General features: G+C 40.2%; 1 protein-coding gene across 1 annotated transcript; it reads right to left on the bottom strand.

Moving 5' to 3' along the window:
* Positions 1-6,622: 6,622 nt before the first annotated feature.
* On the bottom strand, positions 6,623-9,770 carry SPINT4 (serine peptidase inhibitor, Kunitz type 4). The gene is made up of 3 exons (XM_017541237.2): positions 9,629-9,770; positions 8,027-8,204; positions 6,623-6,692 (listed from the first exon to the last, which is right to left on the bottom strand). The coding sequence occupies exons 1-3, from the start codon at positions 9,741-9,743 to the stop codon at positions 6,686-6,688; spliced, it is 300 nt and encodes a 99-aa protein (XP_017396726.1). The 5' UTR covers positions 9,744-9,770; the 3' UTR covers positions 6,623-6,685.
* Positions 9,771-15,258: the final 5,488 nt, after the last annotated feature.

Below are 15,258 nucleotides of genomic sequence, written 5' to 3'. Positions count from 1 at the left end.
CAGCTAATTTTTTTGTATTTTTAGTAGAAATGGGGTTTCACTAGTCAGTGCCATGCTGTTTAATTACTATCATTTTGTCATGTAGTTTGAAATTGGTAGTATGATGCCTCTACCTTTGTTTTTTTGTTATTTTTCCTAATGATTGCCTTGGCTATATATATATATATTTTTTTTTTTTCCTGTGGTTCCACGTGAATTTTAGGATTGTTTTTCTTATTTATGTGAAGAATGACATTGGGATTTTGACAGAGATTACAATGACTCTGTAAATTGCTTTGGGTAGTATGAATGTCTCCACAATATTAATTCTTCCATCCCATGAACATGGGATATCTTTCCATTTATTTGTATCTTTTAAAATTTCTTTCATTAATGTTTTGTAGCGTTCCATGTACAGGTTTTTATCTACTGGGTTATGTTTATTTCTGATTATTTTATTCTTTAGTAGCTATTATAAATGGGATTGTTCTTTTGATTTCTCTTTTGGATAGTTCATTTTTAGCGTATAGAAATGCTACTGATTTTTTTGTGTTGATTTTGTATCCTACAACTTTACCATATTCATTCACTAGTTTTAACAGTTTTTTTGGTGAAATCTTCAGGGTTTTCCATATGTAAGATTGTGTCATCAGCAAATATCAACAATTTCACTTGTTCCTTTCCTGTTGGATGCCGTTTTTTCCCTCTTGACTAATTGCTCTGGCTGGGACTTTCAATACTATGTTGAATAAAAGTGTCAAGAATGTAATCCTTGTCTTGTTCTGGATTTTAGAGGAAAGGCTTTCAATTTTTCACTGTTTAGTATAATTTTAGTGGAGGACTTGTCATATATGGACTTTATTGTCTTGAGATATATTCCTTTTTTTTTTTTTTTTTTTTTTTGACAGAGTCTCNCTCTGTCACCCAGGCTGGAGTGCAGTGGCGTGATCTCAGCTCACTGCAACCTCCACCTCCCGGGTTCAAGCGATTCTCCTGCCTCAGCCTCCTGAGTAGCTGGGATTACAGGTGACTGCCATCATGCCTGGCTAATTTTTTTGTATATTTTTTAGTAGAGACGGTGTTTCACCATCTTGGCCAGGCTAGTCTTGAACTCATGACCTTGTGATCCACCCACCTCAGCCTCCCAAAGTGCTGGGATTATAAGTGTGAGCCACTGCACCCAGTGAGATATATTCCTTTTATACCTAATTTGTTGAGAGTTCTTTCTTTTTTTTTTAATCACAGAAGGATGTTGAGCCATTTTAAAATTGTTAGTTATGACTGGTATCTGAAACCTTTTGTATACTATTCATGGTTTTGTACTAAGCAGATGAAATCTTTTTTTCTCTTAAAACTTTATTTTTTTAATCCCCCCCAACTTTATTGAGGTATAACTGACAAATAAAAATTGTATATATTTGAGGTGTACAATGTAATGTTGATATATATATGTGTATGTATATATATATATATATATACACTATATACACACATACATATGTATACACATTGTGAAGTGATTACCATGATCAAAATAATTAATTTATCACCTCATGTAGTTTTTTTTGTGGTGAGAATATTTAAACTCTAGACTCTTAGTTTGATGCTCTGAATGTTTGTATCCCCCCAAATACATATGTTAAAATCCTAACTCCAAGATGATAGTATTAGGAGATGGGACTTTTTGGGAGGTGATTATGTCATGAGGTCAGAGCCCTAAGTAATGATATTAGTGCCCTTCTAAAATGAGCCCAAGTGAGTTTGTTCACCCCTTCTACCATGTGAGAGCACAGGGAGAAGTTGCCATTTAAGAACTAAGAAAGAGGTCTTACAAGAGCTCAAATCTGCTGGCACTTTGATCTTAGACTTCTCAGTCTTCAGAACTGTGAGAAATTTCTATTGCTTATAAGCCATCCAGTCTACTGTATTTTGTTCTAACAGCCCAAACAAACCCAAATGAACTTGTCTTCATTCATTTCATGTGGTAGGGGCAATGGTCGTAGATTTTTTGGGCAGTGGATAAGGGTCTGGCCATATAATAAAGGAAATATCAGAACATTTTTTTCAAGGAATTTGAGGCTGGAAATTTTGTATAAGTTTAACAAGAGGGACTTCTACCTTCTGACTGTCTAGTTTGCTAAGACACTGATTTGTTACTATGCTTGAAGGGAATCACTCCATATGTCAGCTAGGTGATTTGTTCTTTCAGTAAAGACTTCTTTACAAGTAGCTGTACACCCATATCCTGGGCTTGAGAAACAGCCGTGTGGGTTACTCCTGGTGGGCACACCTCCAGGTTGGCTGAGCAACTGTGTGCCCTTGCACTCAGCCAGAATAACAGCTCTGTGATCCCAACCCCAAGTTGGCTGGCCCACCATGTGCACACATGCACTCCTGACCTGAGAAACAGCCTAGAAATCCCATGTCTGGCAAAGCTTACCACTCTTATCACAAATTCTAGGCCACTGAGAAACTTACAAACACTATTAGTGTGAGTTAAGGTAGAAGAAACTAAGTGGTACTATCCTACTTCATCCACCTAGAACCAAGGCCAATGAACTTCATTGAACCAACACCCATTCAAATGAGTAAGTCTTTCCCTATGAAACCTACTCTATAAAATTGTAAGAGGCAACTTTTCTATCAGATATATAGAAATCAATGTAGGGACACATCAACCATGAAAAAGCAAGGAAATATTTCACCTCAAAAGGAAAACAATTATTCTCCAGTAAAAGCTCCTAATCATAAGGAAATATATGACATGCTAAAAAAGAATTCAAAATAATAATCTTAAGGAAACTGAGATATAAGCAAATACAGATAGATGAGTCAACAAAATTAGGAACAGAATTCATTATTTGAATGAGAAATTCAACAAAGAGATAGATGTCATAAAAAGAGCCAAATAAACTTAGAGCTAAAGAATTCAGTGAATGAAATAAAAAATACAATTGAGAACTTCAACAACAGACTAGCCCAACCAGAAGAAAAAATTTCTGAACTTGAAGAGAGGACTTTTGAAATAACATAGGCAGATTAAAATAAGAAAAGACAAGGAAAAAAGAATGAAGAAAGCCTACAGGATTTGTGGAATTCCATTTTCCATTAAGTGCACAAATATGTGCATTATGGGTGTTTCAGGAAGAGATGAAAAGGGAAAAGGTGAGGAAAACATATTTAATAAAATAATGTCAGAAAACTACCCAAGTCTTGGGAGAGATGGACATTCAGGTCCAGGAAGCTCAAAGAACCCCAAGTTGAGTCAGTCCAAACATGTCCTCTCTGAGGCACATCATAGTCAACCTGTCAAAAGTTAAAGACAAAGAAAGAATTTTAAAAGCAGCAAGAGAAAAGCATTAAGTCACGTGTAAGGGAGTCTCCATTAGCTATGAATCTCCATTAGACTATCGGATTTCTTAGCATAAACCTTACAGACCAAGAGAGAATGGTATGATGTATTTAAAGTACTGAAAGAAAAAAAAAAAAACCCTGCCAATTAAGAATATAATACCAAGAAAAGCTTCCTTCAGAAATGAAGGACAGGCTGAGTGTCAAGGCTCATGCCTGTAATCCTAATACTTTGGGAGGCTGAGGTGGATCACTTGAGCCCAGGAGTTTAAGACCAGCCTAAGCAACATGTGAGATCCTGTCTATACCGAAATAGAAAAAATTATCTGGGCATGGTGGCATTTGCCTGTAGTCCCAGCTAGCCAAAAGGCTGGGTAAGAGAACTGGTTGAGTCCAGGAGGTTGAGGCTGCATAGTGAGCCATGACTGTGCCAGTGCACTCAAGACTAGGTCACAGAGTGAGACTCTGTCAAAAAAAAAAAAAAAAAAAAAAAGGAGAAATAAGCTCTTACACAGAAAAGCAAAAACTAAGAATTTACTATGACTAGACTGGCCTTACATGAACTGCTCAAGGGAAGTGAAAAGACAATAACCATCATCATGGAAACATAAAATGATAAAACTCACTAGTAGAGCCAATACACAGAGGAGAAAGAGAATCAAATCTTACCACTACAGAAAACCTCTCACCTGTAAAAATAAACAATAAGAGAGAAAGTAAGGAACAAAGGAAATACAAAAAAACCAGAAAACAATCAACAAAATGACAAGACTAAGTCCTCACCTATCAATAATAATCTTGAATGTAAATTAATTAAATTTCCCATTTAAAAGGTTTAGACTGGTTGAATGGATAAAAAACAAATCCCAACTATATGGTGCCTATAAGAAACTCACCTCAGCTGTAAAGACACATACACTGAAGTGAAGGAATGAAAAAAGATAATCCATGCCAAGGGAAACAAAAGTAAGGAATATATCTACTTATATCAGACAAAACAGACTTCATGTAAAAAGCTGTAGACAAAGGAGGACATTATATAATAATAAATGTCTCAAGTTAGCAAGATAATATAACAATTGTAAATGTATATGCACCTAACGCCTCTGCTTCCTAGGTTTAAGGATTTAAGAATTCTCTTCCTCAGCCTCCCAAGTAGCTGGGATTACAGGTGCCTGCCACCATGCCCAGCTAATATTTTTAATAGAGACAGGGGTTCACCATGTTGTCCAGGCTAGTCTTGAACTCTTGACCTCAGGTGATCTACCCATCTTGGCCTCCCAAAGTGCTGGGATTGCAGGCATAAGCCACTGCACCCAGCCTCATTCTTATGCCTTTGCACCCTAATAGCTTAGCTCCCCAAAGTCCAGGTCTTTTAACTTGTGCTGCTCTTGGTAGATTCAAGGATGGTGGTGGTAGATAATTCCAGAGAAGAGACTTTACAATAATACAATCTGGGCTTTCTTACTCCCATTTGCTTCTTCCTAAATAACGTTATTTCCCTATCTTCCTCCCCCAACCTCCAACCAGAGAAAATATCTACACTTAGGTCCTAGATGTATTTTCTATGAATCTTTCTTCCTCTTAGTTTTAGTCACGTAAACCTTAGTGTATGTAGGAGGAAGGGAAAACAGTAAACTCTGTGTCTGGCTAGCTCAGTTGCACCTGTTTTTATACGTCTCACTCTAGCTGAACTCTGGAACGACCATTATGTTATCTCAAACAGTCCTGTGGTATCTTGTGGCTGTTAGTGATTTGGCAAGAGAGCAGGCAATGACTGATCCAGATCTTTGGGGTAGGGAGAGTAACACAAATCAAAAGCCTCAAAAGCTCTTATTCAATCATTATCCCATCTTTGGTGCTCAGCAATCTATACTGGGCATCTGTTTCCTCTTCTCACAGGATACAATTGCCTTCTTTCCTTAGAGGTTTCTTAGTCTTGACTTTATTCATATCTGTACACCTCATTTTTACTTCTTGACTTTTCAAGGAGTTGGGTGAAGTAGGAAGCAAACAGGCTCCCGGAATATGATATCTTGTCCCTGAAAGACTGTCTGCTTCTGGGACACCCAGTTTCATGATTCCTAACAGGAAAATCTCAGAACTTGCATGTATGTGGACTAATTGGATTAGTCTCATCTCTCTTATTTTAGGGTCTTGCGGCTGGCGGGGCTCAAGAGTGATCTATAATTTTAGAGTCTTCACCGAAGTTGAAATATGCCAGAATCAACTGGGTTATTAGCACTTACCTGCTCAGAGTAAACCCTGTTTGGTTGAGGGTACGATCTTGTAGTTAAGAAAATTTTTTGCAGAAAAGCATCTTAATTTAAGGCATTGATTTTCTTAGTCTTAAGATGGAGCAGAGATCAGGCTTGTGTGTCTAGTTATGGTCTCCCTGGTTTACAATGTCGGCCCTAGCTACCAGTGTTCCAGGTTGTGATTCACAGGTGAGGGATTGGCCTTTGACTGTAATATGGACATGGCAGGTATGCAGAGGGTAATAACAGGTGCCAGGATAGGCTTTTTGACTTCAGTGCAGGATCAGCTGGGATGTCTGAAAAAATTCAGAGGTGAAATGGTCATACCGTAAATCTTACAGCTGGGCTGATCGTGGTCATGACAAACCTTGTAGCATTATATGAAGAAGATGTGGGAACCCCTGTTTGGATGATCATGTTTTGGTAGCTGAAACACAGTCACTGGATTGAAGTTGAGGATTACTTTTCCAGAAGGACTGTCAATAACTGAGTCAAATAGCAATGACAGAGGCCCATATAATTACTCCTAAACAGGGACCAGGTTGGGAGATCATTAAACTAATTGAGGGACTTGAACAGGAAATATGACACAGAAAAAGTTGTTATGAGTGCAGGGACATTTCACATAAGTGTGTGGTTCACTGCTAGGTTTGATTTCAAGATCCAAAGGGACTATAGGTTTGGTACTTTGGTTCCACTAACCAGTTCAATTTGACAGGGGCGGTGATGCAAACCTGTACAGATTTGGTTCGTCAAACCTGAAACAGTTTAGGATAAATTAAGCTAAGTGTGCATATGTGAGGGATGGCTCAGGAGTGAGGGGGGAACCAATGGATGGGACCAGCTGACATTTCAGCTCTGCAAATTTAGATAAGACAAGTGGAGAGAAACTAAGAGAGCCAGGGCTGACACAAAGACTCATTCTAATGACCATACAGTTATTTTCTGGGAAAGACAAAACCCAGGTCAGGAAAATAGCAAACAGATGGAAGCTTAAAGGATTATCAAAATATTACAAAGATTTCAAGATTGGTCTGAATTTTCTTGCATCTTTATTTTGGATGGTGTATCAGACAACTTCATGAGTTCACATCTTCTCAACTCCTGTTTAAGAAAAATACAAATCTGTGTTATAGGTTTTGGAAGGTCTCCCTGGATTAATGTAGGTCTTTTTTTTTTTTTTTTTTCAGAGATGGGGTTTCACTATGTTGGCCAGGCTGGTCTTGAACTCCTGACCTCATGATCTGCCCGCCTCAGCCTCCCAAAGTGCTGAGATTATAGGCGTGAGCCACCGCACTCGGCCCAATGTAGGTCATTTTTATCCTAGGGAAAGCACAGAGGATGCCTTCTATCTCAATGTTTTTCTTATTTTATTGATTAATCTCTCACTTTTTCATTCACTTAAAACTTAATCATTGCTTACTATGTGCCAGGCACTGCAAAGATCCACTAGGAATATAAAATAAACAAAGCAAAACAACATTTCTGCTTTTGAGTTACCCCTAAGGCCACTCTCCAGCGAATTCTCCTGGGAATCAGCCAAACCACAGCCCTATTAGGCACCATTGACCTTCTATTTCCAACGATGGGGAAATAGTCAAGTGTGGGGGGGAACTTAGTTGTATAAAGCAGCAAGTTGCTATGGAGAGTTCAAAGGTATGAGAGTGCAAGAATTTGGTTTGGGTGACCTTGTACATGTAAGATGGTCATGACCATTGTGACTTACAGCTCTGGTTAGAAACGTTGGTATGCCATTTAATAATGTGACCTCAGGATGCTTGGTTACTTGTACTGTGCTTGGTTTCTTCATCTGTCACATAAAAATGGTGATATAAATCCACCTTGATATAATTTAAAATTATATCAATATATGTCAATTGCTTAGTGCAGTGCCTGATGCACAGTAATTGTCCAATAGATGGTGGCTATTAGTTTCTCTCTGGTCATTTGATTTTCTGACTGTAAAATGAGCAAATGATCCTGACAGCCCACCCAACTTTGTTTTTTGGGACAGAGTTTTGCTCTTGTTGCCCAGGCTGGAGTGCAATGGTGCCATCTGGGCTCACTGCAACCTCTGCCTCCCCAGTTCAAGCGATTCTCCTGCCTCAGCCTCCTGAGTAGCTGGGATTACAGACATGTGCCATTATGCCTGGCTAATTTTGTATTTTTAGTAGAGACAGGGTTTCACCATGTTGGTCAGGCTGGTCTTGAACTCCCAACCTCAGGTGATCTACCCGCCTCAGCCTCCCAAAGTGCTGGGATTATTGGTGTGAGTCACCATGCCCGGCCAACCCAACCGTTAAAACTTTTTATTAGAGCAGTCCTCTATCTTCCCATCCAAAGCAAGGTTAGCCCCGGATCAATTTTCTTTATCTTAGGATGTCAACACCTCTTCTTTTACTCCCCCGAAGGACCAAGGACAGGATTAGATTCCTTACTGTGGTTTGACTGTTCCAACACAGGCTAGTTCACATTCTAATTTAAGCTTGAAGTTGTTAAGGTTGCCGTTACAGCCAGAGAAGACAAAACTTTCACATCGTTTGGAGGTTCTGTTGTAGAAAAATCTAAAGTGAACTTCATAGCAGCTTCCAGCCTTCATTTCCAATTTGCAGGGATCTGCATGAGAGGTTCCCATTGAGTTAGTGGGAATTGGTTAGGACTCAGCAGGATAACTTATCTTTCTGGGCCCTTAAAAATTCCTAGCTTTAGCCTGAAAGTATTCTCATATTTATGGACTCTTGTTTTTTATGTGTCTCATATTCAAGGACATCTGGTTTTCTCTTGGAATTAGAGTTACTTGGCAAGATTGCCCTTGCACAATGCAAATTGTTACAATTCCAGGTTGTTGTGGTGAGCAATGTCCGGAAAAACGAGAAGTTGCAATCAGTGAGAAAGGAGGTTGCACCACTAGCTTGTGCAGGGCGATGAGGTTCCCTACATTTTATATCTGACAGTTTATTAAAGTACAGTATCCTCCTGCTTCTTCACATCATCTTCCTTTCCTTTTAATTGCCCACACAGGACATGCAATTCAGAATGCCTCCTCCCCAGTTTTCATACATTCACTATATATGTATACTTCCAAATTTAGGTAACCATGCCCGCTGCTATCCTCAAAGCAGGATGTATACTAAAATGCTAAAATTCATGACCTTGGGGTGATGCTCTTTCATCCTCACACCCTGTCATCTTCTCCCTTCTTGCCTTCCCCGAGCTAAACCCTCTGCTTTTATTGTTGGGAGTTGGGTAGTAAGTGTTTGGAACAGCCACAGTCATGGTTGTATTGACAACACAACCCACCTTACTCAGGCAGCCAGTCTGGAATTTACTCTCTGGTAAAGTTATACGCATAATCTTATTTCACAGTCACAAATACCCTCTGCAGCAGGTACTTTTCTGATTTTCATTGTACACATGGGGAAACTGAGACTAAGAGCATAATATGTGGTTGAGTGACTTGTCCAAGGCACACATTTGCTATGTCACAGGGCCAGAATTTGGAGTGTCTGACTTATTGTGGACACTGTGCCACTTTCTTGTCCCCTGGAAGCGCTGAGCCTGCCCACACTGTCTATGGAAGAAAGTCTCATTGCCTCTCACATTTACACTGTGAGCCCCTCTAAACAGGAATCATCTGTCCAAGATTTCTGTATATGCCCATAGCCCAGTTACTGAAAATGTCTTAATTTTCTCAGTCCCCAACCCCCTTTCTGTCTCATCCCAATACATACTCTTCAATGGTCTGGGATCTTTGAAATTTTTCACAAAACCTGATTCAAAATCCTTCCAGTCCTTTGAACCTCCTCTAAAAGAGGTCTCCATCTGGAAAGGACTTTGTGTCATTTCTGTTTTTTTTTCTCATCAAACACCCAAAATACCCCTAGTGTAGGTAATGCCCTGAGCCAAGGGATTAAGTGTCTATGGGTATTGCCATGAAAAGAAGACCTTCCTGGATCACCTAGATAACACACTTTTCCCCCAGCACCTTTTCCCTCATTCATAATTGACCTTCAGATTTATTTTCTGCCTTAACATCATACCTTTGAGGTCTCCACATATCTTCTCAACAATGTTATCAATACCACCCAGTAATAGGGTATTCAGTGAGCAGAAGATGAAGAGCCCTAGAAGAAATCCCAGCTTGGCAGACTTCATGGTGCAGCAAGCAGCAGGCAGGATAGTTGTGGTATCACCTGATGTTATATTTTGGGCTTGATACTTGAGAGGGTTGAGCCCACCTACCCCAAGGGCCAGGACTGGACATTACTAGCTGTTGAGTTGAACAATGAGTGCTTGGGTACCCAGCCATGAAGCTGAAGGTCTCAAACTGATTAGACCCTTGATAGTGAGTCCCATGTTCATCTAGAAGCAATAGAAACTTAAGGATCAGAGCTTCTGCATATATTTAATCATGAAGGGTAGAATCATCGGAGCAAAGAATTAAAAAAGGATTTCTTCCTTTCTCTTTTTGACCTTCTGTACAGAGAAGAAACTAATCATGGTACAAGAGAAACAGTGTAATAAGCACTATAATAAGAGTAACAGGGTTAGTTATAACGCATTGTACTACTTCATTCCAGGTGCTATTTTTCTTTTTTTCTGAGACGAAGTCTCACTCTTGTCCTCCAGGCTGGAGTGCAATGGCATGATCTCAGCTCACTGCAACCTCTGCCTCCCAGGTTCAAGCAATTCTCTGCCTCAGCCTCCTGAGTAGCTGGGATTATGGGCATGTGCCACCACGCCTGGCTAATTTTTTTGCACGTTTAGTAGAGATGGGATTTCACCATGTTGGCCAGGCTGGTCTTGAACTCCTGACCTCAGGTGATTCGTCTGCCTTGGCCTCCCAAAGTTTGGGGATTACAGGTGTGAGCCACTGTGCCCCGACCCAGGTGCTATTTTTAAGTAATTTGTATATACTTCATCATATATACCCTGTGAAGTAGGGACAATTATTACCATCATTCACAGATGAAATGGAGACAGAGATTAGGTTACATGAACAAGGTCCCTCATTTATTATGTGGTAGAGACAAGATTTGAACTTGGCTTCAGAGTTTTTTTCTTATTCACACTGCACTATGTTATCTAGGAACATGGGGACATCTTGGATTTGTTTTCTTCTAAAAGTTTTGAAATTTTGGCTTACATTTACACTGGAAATCCACCTGATGTTGATATTTTGGTAAGGTATAACATAAGGATCCTTTTTCATTTTTCAATGGTCCCAGACCCATTTATTAATGAGTTCCTCTTCTATTCAACTGCAAAATAACTTTGCTTAATTATGTGGGTTGCTTCTGAGCTCTTTATTTCACCCCACTCTATATCCCCACTCCAAAGCCACACTTAATCTCTTGAACTTTATCTTAGGATTTTGCCTTTTCATATAAATTTTAGTCAGTTTATCAAATTATCCAAAAATCATGAGGTCAGGAGTTCAAGAGCAGCCTGACCAACATGACGAAACCCCATCTCTACTGAAAATATAAAAATTAGCTGGGCATGGTGGCATGTACCTGTAATCCCAGCTACTTAAGAGGCTGAAGCAGGAGAATTGCTTGAACCTGGGAGGTGGTGGTTGCAGTGAGTTGAGATTGCATCATTGCACTCCAGCCTGGGCGACAGAGCAAGATTCTGTCTCAAAAAAAAAAAAAAGATATTTTTAAGGGGAGGGATAACATTAGGAGAAATACCTAATGTAGGTGACAGGGAGATGGGGTCAGCAAACCACCATGGCATGTGTACACCTATGTAACAATCCTGCAAGATCTGCACATGTACTCCAGAACTTAAAAGTATAATAATAATAATAATAATATTTTTTTTAAAAAAGAACTTGTTTTATGAATCTGGGTGCTCCTGCATTGGGTTCATATATTTGGGGTAGTTAGCTCTTTTTAAATTGAGCCCTTTACCATTATATAGTGTCCTTCTTTGTCCTTTTAAAATTTTTGTTGGTTTAAAGTCTGATTTCTCAGAAACTAGGATTGCAACCCCTGCTTTTTTCTGTTTTCCATTTGCTTGGTAAATTTTCCTCCATCCCTTTATTTTGAACCTATGCGTGTCTTTGCATGTGAGATAGGTCTCTTGAAGACAGCATGCTAATGGGTCGTGGCTCTTTATCCAGCTTGCCACTCTGTGTCTTTTAATTGGGGCATTCACAATTAAGGTTAGTATTGTTGTGTGTGAATTTGATCCTGTCATCATGATGCTAGCTGGTTATTTTGCAGACTTGTTCATGTGGTTGCTTCATAGTGTCAGTGGTCTGTGTACTTCAGTGTGTTTTTGTAGTAACTGGAAGTGTGATGTTTTCCTTTCCATATTTAGTGCTTCCTTCCTTCCTTGCAAGGAGCTCTTGCAAGACAGGCCTGGTGGTGTTGAATTCTCTCAGCATTTGTTTGTCTGAAAAGAATGTTATTTCTCCTTTGCTTATGAAGCTTAGTTTGGCCAGATATGAAATCCTGGGTTGGAAATTCTTTTCTTTAAGAATGTTGAATATTGGCCCCCAATCTCTTCTGGCTTGTAGGGTTTCTGCTGAAAGATTCACTGTTAGTCTGATGGACTTCCCTTTGAAGGTGACCTGGCCTTTCTTTCTGGCTGCCCTTAACATTTTTCTTTCATTTTGACCTTGGGGAATCTGATAATTATGTTTCTTGGGGTTGATCTTCTCATGGAATATCTTAGTGGGGTTCTCTGCGTTTCCTGAATTTGAATATTGGCGTGTCTTGCTAGGTTGGGGAAGTTCTCCTGGATGATATTCTGAAGTATGTTTTCCAACTAGACTCCATTGTCTCCATCTCTTTCAGGTACTCCAATCAGTTGCAGCTTAAGGTTTTTTTTTTTTTTTTTTTTTTTTTTTTTTTTTTGAGATGGAGTTTCACACTTATGCCCAGGCTGGAGTAAAGTGTCACAATCTCAGCTTACTGCAACCCCCACCCCCAGGTTCAAGCGATTCTCCTGCCTCAGCCTCTAGAGTAGCCGGGATAACAGGCACCTGCAACCATGCCCAGTTAATTTTTGTATTTTTAGTAGAGACAGGGTTTCACCATGTTGGCTAGGCTGGTCTTGAACTCGACCTCAGGCAATCCACCCATCTCAGCCTCCCAAAGTCTTAGGATTACAGGCATGAGCCACCGTGCCTGGCTGGTTCAGTCTTTTTACATAGTCCCATATTTCTCAGAATTTTTATTCATTGCTTTTCATTCATTCTTCTCTACTCTTGTCTGCCTGTATTATTTCATAAAGACAGTCTTCAGGCTCTGAGATTCTTTCCTCTGCTTGGTTTATTTTGCTATTGATACTAGTGATTGCATTGTGAAGTTCTCATGTTGTATTTTACAGTTTCATCAGGTTAGTTACGTTCCTCTCTACACTGGCTGGTCTGGTTATCAGCTCCTGTGTTGTTTTATCATGATTCATGACTTCTTTGCATTGAGTTACAATATTCTCCTTTAGTTCAGCAAAATTCATTATTACCCACCTTCTGAAGTGTTCTTCTGTCAATTCAGCCATCTCAGCCTCAGCCCAGTTCTGTGTCATTACTAGAAAGGTATTTTGGTCGTTTGGAAGAGAAGAGGCACTCTTGCTTTTTGAGTTTTCAGGATTTTTGCATTGATTTTTTCTTTATTTGTGGGCTTATCTACCTTAGATTTTCTGAGGTTGCTGACCTTTGAGTGGGTTTTTTTGTGGGTCTTTGTTGTTGTTTTCTGTTTTTCTTTTGACAGTCAGACCACTGACTGTTAGCACCTGTAGGGCTGCTGCGGCTTTCTAGGGGTCCACTCCAGACTCTAGTTGCCTTGATTTTTCCTGTAACTTAGGTATCACCACTGAAGGCTGCAAAACAGCAAAGCCCACTTCTCCTCTGGAAGCTCCATCCCAGGGGGGTACTGACCTGTTGCTGGCCTGAATGCTTCTATAGGAGGTGTCTAGAGATCCCTGTTGGGAGTTCTCACCTAGTCAGGAGAAATGGGATCAGGGATCTGCTTACAGAAGCAGCCTGGCTGCTTTTTGGTAGAGTAGGTGTGCTGTGTTGGTGGGGATCCTCCCTTGTCTGGACCACCTAGACTCTCCAGAGCTGGCAGGCTGGAACAGCCAATTCAACTCAACTGCAGAGATGGTGGCCACTTCTCCCCTTAGGAGCTCCATTCTAGGGCAAGATCAGAAATCTGTCCATATAAGCCTGGCTGGAGTGACTGAGGGCTTCTAGCAGGGAGGCCCCACCCAGTGAGGAGGAATGGATCAGGGTCCTGCTTAAAGAAGCCATCTGGCACAATCTGACAAAGCAGGTGTGCTGCATAGTAGAGGACTAGTCCAGACTGCCTGGACTGTCCAGAGCTGGCAGGCTGAAATACTGAGCTGACCAAACTGCAGAAATGGCAGCCACTCCTGCCCCCAGGCCCTGAAACTCCCTCCATTCTCAGGCAGACTCAGCCTACTGCCACTATGCAGGAACTCCAAGCCAGTAGGTCCCAACCTAAGAGGTGCTGTGGAAGTGGGGCCTGCAGAATGATGCTGCTTGGCTTCCTGGATTCAGTCCCCTTCCTAGGGGAATGTACAGACGGATCTACCCCCTTGTGGGGGATCCCAGGGCCGGGGTATGTAAAGCTTCTGTGTGTGCTGGAGTGGCTGCTCTGCTGAGAGTCCACACAGCTCTGTGTATTGAATCCAAGGTGTTGGTAGTGTAGGCTCATGAGGGGATCTCCTGATCTGCGAGTTGCAAAGATCTGTGGGAGAAGTGTGGTTTCCCAGGCAGGGTCTCACAATCACTCACTGCCTCCCTTGGTTAAGGGTGGGGGTTCCTTTGGCTCCATGTTGCTCCCGGTGGGCCATCACCCCGCCCTGCTTTTCTTCCGTCTCCATGGGTTGAGCTGATTGCCTAGTCAGTCCCAATGCGAGAACCTGGGTACTTCAGATGAAGGTGGTGAATTCACTTGCTGCTCTCCTTTGTCTGCACAAGTGCTGTGACTGCAGCTGCCTCTAATTGACCATCTTAAGTGGTATCTTTAAACACTAAGTTTCTTTCAATTTTTTTCTGGTGTACAAAAATGCAATCCATGTTACGTATTAATCTTACATCCAATCATCTTCCTATATTCTCTTGTTATTTCTAAATAATTTGTATGTGGTTCTCTTTGCCTTCTACAAAAATAGGCACAGTTATCATCTGTGACTAATGATGGTTTTGTGCCTTCTATTCCAATTATGAATGCTTTAAATTTCTATTTTTAGCTAGAATCTTTCGTATATTGTGGAATAAAAGCAGTGTAGTGGTCATCCCTGTCTATTTTGCAGATTTTAAGGGAATGCTTCTAATAGTTTCACCTTTAAGCATGATGTATACTGTAGGTTTTTTTTTTTTAATACCTACATTTTATCTTGTTAAGGATATTCTCTTATATTCCCAGTGGGTTAAAAATGTATCAAAATTTGAATTTTATAAAATTATTTTTTGCATCTGTTGGGATAATCACATGACTTTTAAACTGTTATACAGTGAATTGTATTTATAGATTTTTGTCATTTTTACTCTTGTATTTCTGGGATCAAGTTGCTTATGCTAAATAATCTGTTTATACACTCCTAAATTTAGTTTGCTAATATACTGTATAAGATTTTTCTATATATGTTTGTGAGTTAGATTGGCTGGTAATTTTCATTTCTCATGCTCTCC

Source organism: Cebus imitator, unplaced genomic scaffold (assembly GCF_001604975.1).
Source record: "Cebus imitator isolate Cc_AM_T3 unplaced genomic scaffold, Cebus_imitator-1.0 Scaffold132, whole genome shotgun sequence".
NCBI classification, from domain to species: Eukaryota; Metazoa; Chordata; class Mammalia; order Primates; family Cebidae; genus Cebus; species Cebus imitator.
The sequence above is the reverse complement of the archived record's forward strand: the minus strand, read 5'-3'. Positions and strand labels throughout refer to the sequence as shown.

Excerpts from the sequence above, each read along its gene's own strand:
- SPINT4 (XM_017541237.2), bottom strand. The coding sequence starts at position 9,743 with ATGAAGTCTGCCAAGCTGGGATTTCTTCTAGGGCTCTTCATCTTCTGC. Across the intron at positions 8,205-9,628 it reads GATATGTGGAGACCTCAAAG|ATCCCTGCAAATTGGAAATG; the intron begins GTATGATGTTAA and ends CCTCTCATGCAG.